The sequence below is a fragment of the Rhinolophus sinicus genome, chromosome 3 (genome assembly GCF_057876585.1).
Source record: "Rhinolophus sinicus isolate RSI-liver-muscle chromosome 3, RSI-T2T, whole genome shotgun sequence".
NCBI classification, from domain to species: Eukaryota; Metazoa; Chordata; class Mammalia; order Chiroptera; family Rhinolophidae; genus Rhinolophus; species Rhinolophus sinicus.
Window position 1 is genome coordinate 38,606,442 of NC_142503.1, and position 12,172 is coordinate 38,618,613.

Below are 12,172 nucleotides of genomic sequence, written 5' to 3' on the forward strand. Positions count from 1 at the left end.
GACAGGATCTGCTGAGCAAGCTGATGATGTAAATATAGGACTTAAGAATACATGTTTTAGAAATAAAAATACAGGTTTTAGGAAAAAAACCTATGAACTGTTAACAATATTACTAATTTTTTTTTTCCTGTGATGAAACAGTCAGAAGAAGTCGTGTGGACTTTATCTACAGTGTGATTATATCTACTAGAAAATAGAAGCATAAAATTCCTTTTAAAACATTCTGTAACTCAGCCCTTTCACTAAGTCACAAATTTATCACTAAAAGTACAGCAACTCCAAAACATTTATTGCCAGTCTCACATGTGTCAAATCAATACGCATGCCATTGAGCAAAAATGCTTTCTAATTCAGGACACTAATTTCTGTTAATTTCATAAAACTGGCTAATAATTAGTACTTACAATTTGCCAAACACTTCATTGCTGACAGTACCCAATGAGGAAGTTCTTCTGCAATAAAATAAAAATAAAGAGATATTTTATTCAGTTGCATATAACTCAAAGAATTATATACATTGGTAGTATCATAAGAAAGTAGTACTTGCCCAAGTAATATGAAACATATCTGCTAATCACAAATCACCTATTTAGGTATCAGAACATTTAAAAGATGGAAATTTTTCCTTGGCAACAGTGTTATAACATATGCTCCTATAAATCATGCCTGCAAAATTCTTTAAGGACAAGGTACACTTTTTAAAGCTTTAGTGAAAAAAAGAAATTTGATAGTTTGTTACAAAGAAATAAACTAACAAACAATCAATTATCCTAGGACTTATAGAAGGCAAAGAAAAAAACAGAAAAAGCAAAACTATTAGTCATCAAATACATTTGTGAAACCAATACATCAAGCACCTAAAAAAAAAAAAAAAAGTAAATTCTGTATGACCAATTCCCAATTTAAATATCATTTTACATGTTTCAATTTTCAAAATGTTTTAAGGCAACAAAGTTCTACTGACATATTAATATAAGCTATTCGTATTAGGACAGTCTGAAAATAATAATTGTTAACATTAGTACAGAAAATTCTAGCTGAGACATTTGGTAGGGTTTCTGTTTTCTTCCGGGCCCTGCCACAGATATCTGATGAAAAGGGCCAGCACTCATGCTTCCACTTCTTCACCTTCTCCACTTCCAGTAAAACTGCAAAGACGCTGCTTGAATTGTTAAACCTAATGAATCTTGAGTTTTGTGAAGTGCTCTTTTCTTTCTGAAGAATTTACTTAATAAGACGAAAGATAACTGGTTAACTGGTAGCTAAAAGTATTAATGTTTGCTGTGCTCAGAGAATGTGGAAGGATTTTAGATGTATTTCAAAGATGTATTCCACTCTCATTCTGTATAACTTAATTTTGTATGATGATATTAACCAGACAACTCATGAAGTCACAGATCTATTTCCGTTTCCTGATGTCCTCCATTCCTGATACAAGGGCTATAAAAGGGGAAGCATTTCAGGTTTCAAAAATACATTGTGCTTCTGTCAGGAAACATGGCCCTGAGAAACCTCTTCCCCTCTCAACAGTGCGCAGGCTCCTTCTGGTACAGCTCTGTCTGCTGCCCAGGAGCTTCCAGCCCTAAATCTAATAATAAATTATAAAAACGCAGAAGTACTCTACTACCTTCCCACATCCAAAGATCATTCTAGCTCCAGCTAATTCCCAGGATCAAGGGTTTGAAGTAAAAAACCAAAGAGCCCATTTGATTCTAGTCCATCCCTTATTCAGGGAAGGAAGTTATAAAATCAGTTTGGGGATTCTGGGCCACTACTGGTACCGCGACCATAATTTTCCAAATCAAAAACCAGGATAGGTGGATGCTAAACATCTTTTCTTTCTGATTTGTAAACTGGCTTGGAAGGAAAGGTATAAAAAATTCAAATACTTTCAACATTTAAAGAGCTACCTTTATTAAAAAGAAAAAAATGACATAAACCAAGAGTTTCCCAGAAAATCTGACACAGAGACACCATAATAAAAAGGTCAATGAGAACCTAAAATCCATCAGACCCAAGGACCCACCTAAAAACTTGCTCAAGCTCTCAGTTAGGTCTTAAAACTACCACTTCTCAGGGATTTTCCGGGGATAATACAGTACTTGATGCCCCGTGGCTAACACTGAATTAGCCTCTGGACGGATTTTGCTGAGGTTTTCATTTCTGAATAGCCACTTTTCTAGGACATTTCTTTAACCCAAACAATTAGTTATAAGGTATTAGGAAGGATGAGAAGGCTATATGTAATGAGGGGGTAGATTTATTTGGGTTTAGAGAAGGGTCAAATAGAAGGCGACAGACCTATGTAGGCAAAATATTAGGTCAACCGGAAACAAAATGGTTTTTATACACTTACTTGACTTGTCATCAAGGATAACAACTCCCTGCTTGCTCACACTATATACATTATGGATGATGAACTTGGAGTTGACAAGTTTAATGTCTAGAACTTCTTCTAAAGAATCTAGTCCAAGGCTTTTCTGTAAACTAAAGAGAGAAATCATAATTAAATCAATTAGTTACTTTTTTAAAAATCATTGTTTACCCAGAACCTGGCACTATAAAAGATCAATCCTTAAAATGTGTTGTTTTCATGCATCTCCCCCAAGCTTTGTGGGACAAAAAGACTAAAAATTGAGTATGACAGAACAAACTTGAAAGATATCCTTTTGCCATTGACATACTGCTTCACTAATTTAATGACATAACACATTGAATGCCAAGAAAATGATAGTAAAGATATTATAAAAACAAAAAATAGTTTATCCAATGATGAGAAACTGCTACTAGTACATCTTTGTGGAAAAAAAACAAAACTTGGTACAACACCCTTGACTTTATTTACCTATAGTACATCAAATGTCTAAAAGACCATATTTTCCCATTATGTGTTTCATTAAGCTTAAGATTTCAATGTTACTAGAAAGTTTAAGAACTTTCAAATTTCAATTCTTATCTATTATATAAATGACAATAGAAAATACCCAGAATTCAGTTAAATTATATTTCATAAGCAGCATAGCTACAAACAATGCAAAGTTGAGATTTTTATACATCATTTCAGAAAATTAAATATGCAGAGAATAGTGGAGAAGCAAATTAGAAAAACAAAACACTAAAAGGTCTCATCAAATCAAATGCACATACTATGATAACGTCATAGACTTCCATATCTCTTCTACGTTGGCCTCTGTCAGCTGTCTGCGGGAGACTAGACGACAAGCCGGCACCTCTCCAATAGCGATACTGTGACGCTTGAACCACATCTCAGAATTCTAAGGCAGGGAGGGGGTAGGAAGAGAGACGGTAAATATTTCAATACACAATGATATTGTTTGATGAAAAATCTATGCAAATTCACACGTTATCTCCATTGAATGATTGTTTAAGATAAAATTATACTATACTCAAGAATTCTCTATCTTTTGGTAAGCAAAGATCAAATAAGTACAATGTTGGATAGCAGCCCCCAGATTGTAGACATCTGTAGAAAGCAGGTAAAACAAGAGCTCCTAAAGGACAGCTGGAGATGGCAAGGAGGAAAAACTAAAGCTCAGAGAGGTTAAATAATTTGCTCAAAGTCACACAGCTTTACCAGTTCAACATTCTTAGTATTTCCTTTCTCACTTTTAGGCTACTAGACATAAATAAGTCTTACAACTTCCTTTTTGGTAATCACAGAGACAAACTTTGAACTTGTAGAGTAGAGACAAAACATAAAAAATCATTTACGAAGAGTTTCTGTAGTAGTTTTTTGCAAAAGTGTCGTTGTAGAAAACTTATTAATTTTGAAAAAAGGAGATGGAAAGTTGTGTTTTGATTTGGTTTTTGGAGAATTATTGAATTACAAAAGAAAGTCGAAGGCCACATGGATTTGTGAATATTTTAAAAGTACCTAAATTAGGTATTCATTTCTGAAGGCAGGCATATATAGGTTGTTGCATTTGCCTAGCAAATCCACTTCTAATAAATAAATGTTACTTTTACAATGGGCATCATGCAGATATTAAAAATGATATTGAATGTTTAATAACATGAAAAATGGGCATAACATTGTTCTAAGTGAAGAACACAGGCTACAAAAAAACTCAGCATGATCTCATCTTGGTGTGAAAAACATGCAATATTAATTCTCTCTGGATGATATTACGGGTAATTTTTTATCTTTTGTCTTTGCCTGTAAACAATTCTATTAAATACAGAATTATATTTAATAGAATTAAATATAGAAATATATATTATAAATATATATAAACATTAATAATAGAAATAGCAGTTATTAAGTACCTGTGTGCCAGGCACCATTCTAAACACTTTTTGGATAGGAACTCACTTGATTCTCATGACAACCCTACCCCAGAGTATTATCATCCCAGTTCCACTGAAAAGAAAACTGAGACAAAACCACAGAGAGTGAAACAAAGAAACAAGCTCAAATAGCTGGTAAATAAATGGAGGAGCCCAGATTCAAACCCAGTAGTCTGGTTCCAGGGCCCACACTCTTAACTTTTCACTTTTACTGTGCCCTCAGCAAACACAAGAAATAATTTTATTTTATGTATTTCATTTTATTTGATATAATGGCTAGGCAAGAGAGAAAATAGGACAAAACAAAAACAAAAACCAATAAGCAAAGTGGAGGCAGGGACAGAAAGAGGGAAAGTAAGAAGGAAGAAACGAATGATGAGCCTAGGTTCTCTATGAAAGGTTAACTGCTTCTTTCCTGACCATCAACCTCATCATTCTAGAAGCTATATCAAGGCCAAACTGGGGAAAGAAATCCTGCTCTGCCATTCTTTCTCTAGACAATCCTCAAGAAGCAGCAGTCTAGGCTTTAGTGGAATTACAAGCAGGGAGTGTTCAAACCTCTACCACTTCATTTCAAGAGGAAGTATGAAAAAAAGCAAGAAGACAATAGCTATCAAAAGAAATGTGGGCCGGCCCGATGGTTCAGGTGGTTAGAGCTCCGTGCTCCTAACTCTGAAGGCTGCCGGTTCAATTCCCACATGGGCCAGTGGGCTCTCAACCACAAGGTTGCTGGGTCAACTCCTCGAGTCCCGCAAGGGATGGTGGGCTCTGCCCCCTGCAACTAAAATTGAACATGGCACCTTGAGCTGAGCTGCCGCTGAGCTCCCGGATGGCTCAGTTGGTTGGAATGCATCCTCTCAACCACAAGGTTGCCGGTTCGACTCCCACAAGGGATGGTGGGCTGTGCCCCCTGTAACTAGAAATCGCAACTGGACCTGGAGCTGAGCTGCGCCCTCCACAACTAAGACTGAAAGGACAACAACTTGAAGCTGAACGTGATTGAAAGGACAACAACTTGACTTGGAAAAAAGGCCTGGAAGTACACACTGTTACCCAATAAAGTCCTGTTCCCCTTCCCCAATAAAATTTAAAAAAAAAAAAATGTTGTTAAAAATAAAGAAGAAATGTGGATACAGATGAGCAGGAAAATGATACACTTTGGGGGGAAATGGTTGATGAGTCAAGACACTGGTATACCACTTCTGCATTCCTAAAAAATTTGAAACTGAAAATAGAAAACAGGAGTCATTGTCACTGGTGCATTAACATGTGCCAATGAGCAGTTGGTTTTCCTAGAGGTATTACCAGGAGTATTACTACTTCACAGAACCAAGTAGAACAGAAAAGGGACGTTATTATATTGATGACATAAATACACATTAACTTAATATGGCATTTTATCTCTTTTGTATAAACAACACTGGGTTACCTTATAATAAAAAAAAATATCTACTGAGTAAATCACCCTATTAATGGAGTCATATTAAGTGTTCAAATACGAATGTGCAAAAAAAAATGTACCTTCTCTCACAGAACTTATATTTTAATTTTCTCTAGGCAAGGAACTATCAACTAGACCTTAATTAAGTAGTCCTCATTGGTAATGAATTGAATAGTCTTCAAATAACTTTTGTGCTCATTCTTTCAGAGGAGATCCACTTTGCTTTCTAACAATCTATTTTTGTATTATATGCTTCACTAGACTATAAGCTCTTTTAGACCAAAAACTGTATCACATTTTACTCTAACTGTAGAGCCTAGCACAATGCATGGCACACAGTAGACATTCAATAAATCTTTGTTGAGTGAATAAATGAATGACTTCCAAATATGACCTCTCCTGTTACATTCGAGAGCCATTATCTCCATCTACCTACTAGACATTTCCATTTAATGCAACCCAACTTATCATCAAACATATTTAAAACCAAATTCATCACTGTCCCTGACAAATCTGCAAGCCTTTATGGATTCCCCATTTAGGTCACCAGAGTCACTCTTTTTCTTGAATTGTCTTTAATAAAGCCTAAATTGCTTAACTATTCTTTCCAAACTAAGATATAATTCAACCTCCTCAGATTTAAAAAAAAAAAAAAAAAAAAAATTCTTCTAATTATGTTGCCTAAAAATGTTTACATCAAATATTTGCAAACAAAAGTATGAGTTGGATATCTAGTCCTAGAAGACCAGATTAACTTAAAACATTGGTGTTAACACAATTCTTAAAAGCTGCCTTATGAAAGCTTTTCTCTGTATTTTATTATCTAGTATTATTTCAATCTTGGTAGTCTTCTATCGGGGATAATTTAAGGGATATGTATGCCCCCCAAAAAGGAGTTCATTCTATAGTGAGCTTAGGTTTTCCAAGATTAGCAGAACCTATCTTTGTTCATACTTTGTGGCAGGGTTCATTCCACAATACTCCATTCCCCAATCTTTTCATTTTCAACTGGTAATAATTATAACAAAGTTCAAGAGGAGGAGACAAAGAAGGAAAAGAGCAGAATATAGAACAGAAAGGAAAAGGAGATTAGAAGGGAGTTTTAACAGAAAACTGCTTGGTCTGAACATATGAAAACAGTCAAAATGTCAATAGGCAAGAGTAACATAATACAAAAGCCAATTTTTCATTACTGGTCTCTTAGCTATTGACAGGTAAGATATTATTTTAAAGTATTTTCGGACCGTTGTTCATATGGAACCCATAGAAAAAAGTGGACTAAGCCTGGTGGTTCAGCCTGCTGCTTACTTCTCTCTGCTGCTAGCCCTCAGTCTTTCAGTAATGGCACTTACCATCACAACCGGCCTCACCGGGATGTTCTCCTGTGAAGTGCCTGGTGGGGGCTCATTCCATTCTGGAAATTTAATAACATCTTTTGGATTTGGGGGCCTCTTTGGATATGGTTTCAAGGGTGAAGAAGGAGGAAATCTAAAAACCAAAAAGAAAAGCTCTATTATTACAGTCAGTAGCAGACACAGATATTTTAACAATAGTCCCCACTTCTTATATCCTTAAGAATTTATATAACAGCAAACTTCATATAATAAATGAATTCATACTTAATCAAATCATTGCAAATCATGGCTAATCGTGCCCAACAATATATATTTTTTTAAAAATATTCATTCATCAAGCCCATCAAATAACATTTATGAACAAAAACAGGAATCAAACATGTAACACATTTTTAAATAAATAAAACTTGTTCTCTTATCATTTGACTTCCATGATTACATATGTTCTTAATGGGATGCTTGGGTAAGCTACCTTTCACCCAACTCAAAATCCTTACTGCCTCAAACTCCAGCTGAAATTCATAGATGGTAAGTATACAAATAGAAATTATTGATAGGTAAGTCCTCAGTAATACTTGCTGAGGAAGAGTATATTATGGTAGCACAAAAATTATTTGACCTAATACCCATTTTTTATAACTATTTCTAATAAAGATTAATCCTCCTTCCCTAGAATATCCAACACTTAACGTTGAGATTGAAGCTTCGGTCTAGAAATCCATCTCGAAAGAGGTAGAAAGCTGTCCAATGTCCTTCTTCCGCCTTTCAATAAATACTCTTTCTCTTATCCCTCCTATGTATCAGCACGCGTGCACACACACAAGAAATGCCACAAACTTATTATAATACACACACACACACACACACACCATTTCTAGACTCACACATAGAAATTTAAATACAATCTAACTCTCTTTAAACTGGTCTAGACCATACCTGATAAAGAACAACAGAAAGGTAATCAAATACATCTTTTTCTCAAAGGATATTTTCTGTTAGCTTGTTCGAAAGCTAACAGAAAATACACTGCAATGCACTGCACTGAGAAAGCAATGCAAAAACTGTAGTTCTGAATGTTGACATAGAAGTCAGTAGGTAATCAACTTTTTATTTTGACTTTTTATTTATTTAAGCCAAAATAAAGGCTGAAAATCTTGTCCATGATATATATATAGGAAAAAATAATTCAAACAAATTATAAAGATCTTATTCCTAAGGCAAATGCAGAAATAAAGAATTTCAAAAATGTCTAGTTTACAAAGAAAGTTTCATCAAGTTGAATCAGGATAATCACAAATAATAAGAGTACTATGGAGAGACGTTTCAAAAACAGTCACAATAGACTTGTAAAAGGATGGAGAGAAGCTGAGTTTCATCTTCTCTGAAAAGAACATCCAATAACTGCACTTCATTTGAAAGGTCAGTTTTGAGTCAGTAAGAATAAAATGAGGTCTGGAAATCATTAAATCAAGTTAAAGATAAATAAACTGAAAGACAGCTTGAATTCTGGGTATTAAGTTACCAAGGCAGTTATTTCCAAATAATTCCAAAATATATATTAAATGAAACTCTAAAGCCAATGAAAGTTATCCTAGTTTGTAAGTAGAGGCTGGCTTACAGAAATCCAATCTTGTTTCTTAGAAGCTAATAATCACAACAGAAGTCCTATTTCCAGCCAAAGTATAGCATGTGTGAGCACACATTCTCTTTCTCTCTCTCTCTCTCTCTCTCTCTCTCTCTCTCTCTCTCTCTCTCTCTCGCTTCCTCTTCCTCTCTCTTAGATACACTCTCCCATTCATATATAATACTGAATATAATTCCAGAGAAGCCACAGACCATCAACTTCTAAGTCTTTTAAAAAATTAAACACAACCCCTACCGTCCGCCCCACCACTAATACCCATTCCTTACTCCTCCCTCCCCATTCCCTCAACTATTGTATGAAGACACGTGAACCTAAGTTCAAACTATCTGTGTGTCCTTTGGAAAGTAACAGTGCTTCTAAATCATAGTTCTATTCATTTGTCAAATGAAGGAATTAAATTGGATGATTTATAACTTTCCTCCTACATTAAAAATGGGTTTTTTATATTTCTACACCCAGAAACAAGTACAGTTGAGCTTCGAACAACATCAGCTTGAACTGCATGGGTCTGGTATGCAATTTTATTTTCAATAAATATACAGTCAGTCTTCCATGTGCCCAGGTTCGCATCTGCAGATTCAACCAACCATAAATTGAAACATTATTTTGGATCTGAGGATGCAGAGGGCCAGCTGTATGCATTTATCGACACCATTTTATATAAGGGACTTGAGCATCAGCAGATTTTGGTAAATGCAGAGTCCTAGAACCAATCTCCCACAGTCACTGAGATATGACTGCAGTTAAATTTTGGGGGGTCAAAAGTTATACACAGACGAGATCAGGCGTGTTCAGGGTGGACATACAAAATAGTCACCGGTTGTGAAGTATAATATGGGGGATATATAATCAATAATGATGTAAAAATCACGTGGGGTGCCAGATGGGCACTGGACTTATCAGGGGGATCACTTCATAGACTGCAAAGGCCTGACCACTGCACTTCACACCTGAAGCTGAAGTGGAATTATATTGAATGTCAACTACAATTAGATATATATACACAGAGGGAACCAAAAAAAAGGATATACGTTTTGAGAAAGGAAAAAACTGTATTAAAATTGTAATACAATGAATGAAGCTAGCATTCATTTCATTAACGCCATCTTTTAAGCGAACGTCATACTACACATTGCTACCGTAATTCAGTTCAACTTCAAAAAGTATTACATAGATAACATCTCTTAAAATGTGTACTTTTTTTTGGCACCCCCAGTATATACATATAGTCACGGGATGTAAAGTACACCTAGGGAATATAGCCAATGGACAACAGCTATATACGACGTCAGAGGGATAGTAGACTTGTCGGGGTTATCCCTTTGTGAGTAAATGTGAGTAAATGTCTAATCATGATGTTGTTTTGTACACTGAAACTAATATAGTTAAAAAGAGAGAGAAAGGGGTAGCCAGTTAGCTCAGTTGGTTGAAGAGTGGTGCTAATAACACCAAGGCTGACAGTTCGATCCCTGCATGAGCCACTGAGCTGCGCCCTCCCTAAAAATAAAGAGAGAGAGAGAGAGAGAGAAAAGGAATTGAGATAAAATAAATAAATAAAAAAGTTATACACAGATTTTCAGTTACATGGGGGTCAGCACCCCAATAACTATGTTGCTCAAGGTCTTCCAAAGACCAGAGCAGAGTTTCTTATGTGGAGAACTGTGATGGAACAGACACCAGAGAACTACTTTTGCTCCACCCTGAGAAGATGAGGTCTGCCTAACATCTGCAGCTATCGATAGCAGATGTGGTATCTTCATAGCAGTCTGGCAACCTGTCCGGAGAGGAAATGCGGAAGAGCTCCCTTGAGTGGACTAGTTTAATTTTGTGCATTGAAAGTTTTCAATTTAATTGTATTTTAATCATGTCGCTTCTGGCTTGAAAGCCTGTTATGAATGGTCTTGTCCAAATGTCACATTTTTCACTTTGGGGAATTAAGGCCCAAAAAGAGGAAAGCAACTTATTAAAAATCACAACAAACTGGCCAAAAGAGCAAATCTTACACAAAAGATTTGCAAGACATTTAATAAGAAAATTATAAAATTTTATTGAAAGACATTAAAGAACTAAATTGATAGAAAGATATATCATGTTGGTGAATAAGGAGATTCAAAATCATAAAATGTCAATTTTCCTCATAAAGATATATAGTTACAATAAAATTCCAATCAAAATATAAGGAGTTTTTCAGGACACGATAAACTGATTCAAAATTTGTATGGAAATGCAAGGGGCCAAAAATAATTAAAACATCTTATAGAAGAAAATCAAAGTGAAGTGACTTGCCAGCTATCGAGGCCAATAAGACAATACTGACAACACAGAACATGGCTTCTCAACCTCAGCACTGGTGACATTTTGGGCCAGATAACTGTTTGTTGTGGGGGCCGTCCTGTGCACTGCAGCATGTTTAGCAGCATCCCGAGCCTCTACCCACCAGATGCTAGTAGCACCCCCTTCCGAGTGTAACAACCAAAAATGTCTCCAGACATTGTCCCCTACAAAATGGCCCCCAGTTAAAAACCACGGGCCTAGTGAGACAATCCAAAATAAACACACATACAATTTAGAAATCTGATTTATGACAGAAAAGACATTATAGATCAATGCGAAAGTATAGACTGTTCAATAAAGAGTTCTGGCCAACTGGATATCCATTTGGGAAAAAGGAAATTACATCCCTGAGCAGGCTGCGGTTCCAAAGAGGTTTTACAACAGTACCTCCTGCCCACAGGCTCTCCTGCAACGTGATCTTGCCACTACTGAATCAAGTGGTAGAGTGAATTTCTCCACTCTTGATTCTGGGTGAAGCCTTCTCTAATTGCTTTGATAAATAGAAGATGGCAGAAGTGACGGTGTGGCAGTTCTGGGCACTAGCCCTTACCTGTCCTGGAACTCTCTTTCTGTCCCTTGGAACTCTCACTCTTCTATTACTCATTCTTGCGAAGCTCCCTCTTGGAAACTAGCCATCATGTAAGAAGAGCGACTACCCTGAGGTCAGCATGCCCTGAGACACCTCAGCAACAGGAAGTGCCCCTAAAAGGTGAGACTCTGCATGGAAAGAAATTGAGGTCAATGAGCTCTGAAGCCCCAGACTTGGGAATAAAGACGTCATCATGGAGATAGATTCTTCAGCCTCAGCAGCCCCAGCTGATACCTGGCTAATCTCTTCCAAATTCCCAATCAAAAAAAACAATATGGAAATATTAGAAGAATTGTTTCAAGCCACTAACTTCAGGCATAGCTTTGTTACATGAAAACAGACAACCAAAACAGAAATTTGGGGCGTCAGGATCGGCAGTGAGTCAAGGCCTGAAGGGGCTCAGGGAGACTTGTTCGTGGAGCCTGGCCTAACAGAGGATGTTGTCATTGGAAGCTGGAAGAAAGACCCACATTATGTAGTGGCGTAAAGGTCAGTTAAAA

General features: G+C 36.3%; 1 protein-coding gene across 1 annotated transcript in view; it reads right to left on the reverse strand.

Moving 5' to 3' along the window:
• The window catches only part of DEPDC1B (DEP domain containing 1B), a 54,131-nt gene that overhangs the window by 22,211 nt on the left and 19,748 nt on the right, over nucleotides 1-12,172 (reverse strand). Inside the window, exons 3-6 of the mRNA XM_019742994.3 lie at nucleotides 7,102-7,237; nucleotides 3,148-3,275; nucleotides 2,357-2,487; nucleotides 405-452 (exon numbers count right to left, since the gene is read on the reverse strand). Coding sequence (XP_019598553.1) covers nucleotides 405-452; nucleotides 2,357-2,487; nucleotides 3,148-3,275; nucleotides 7,102-7,237 — 443 coding nt within the window. The remainder of the gene's footprint in view (nucleotides 1-404; nucleotides 453-2,356; nucleotides 2,488-3,147; nucleotides 3,276-7,101; nucleotides 7,238-12,172) is intronic.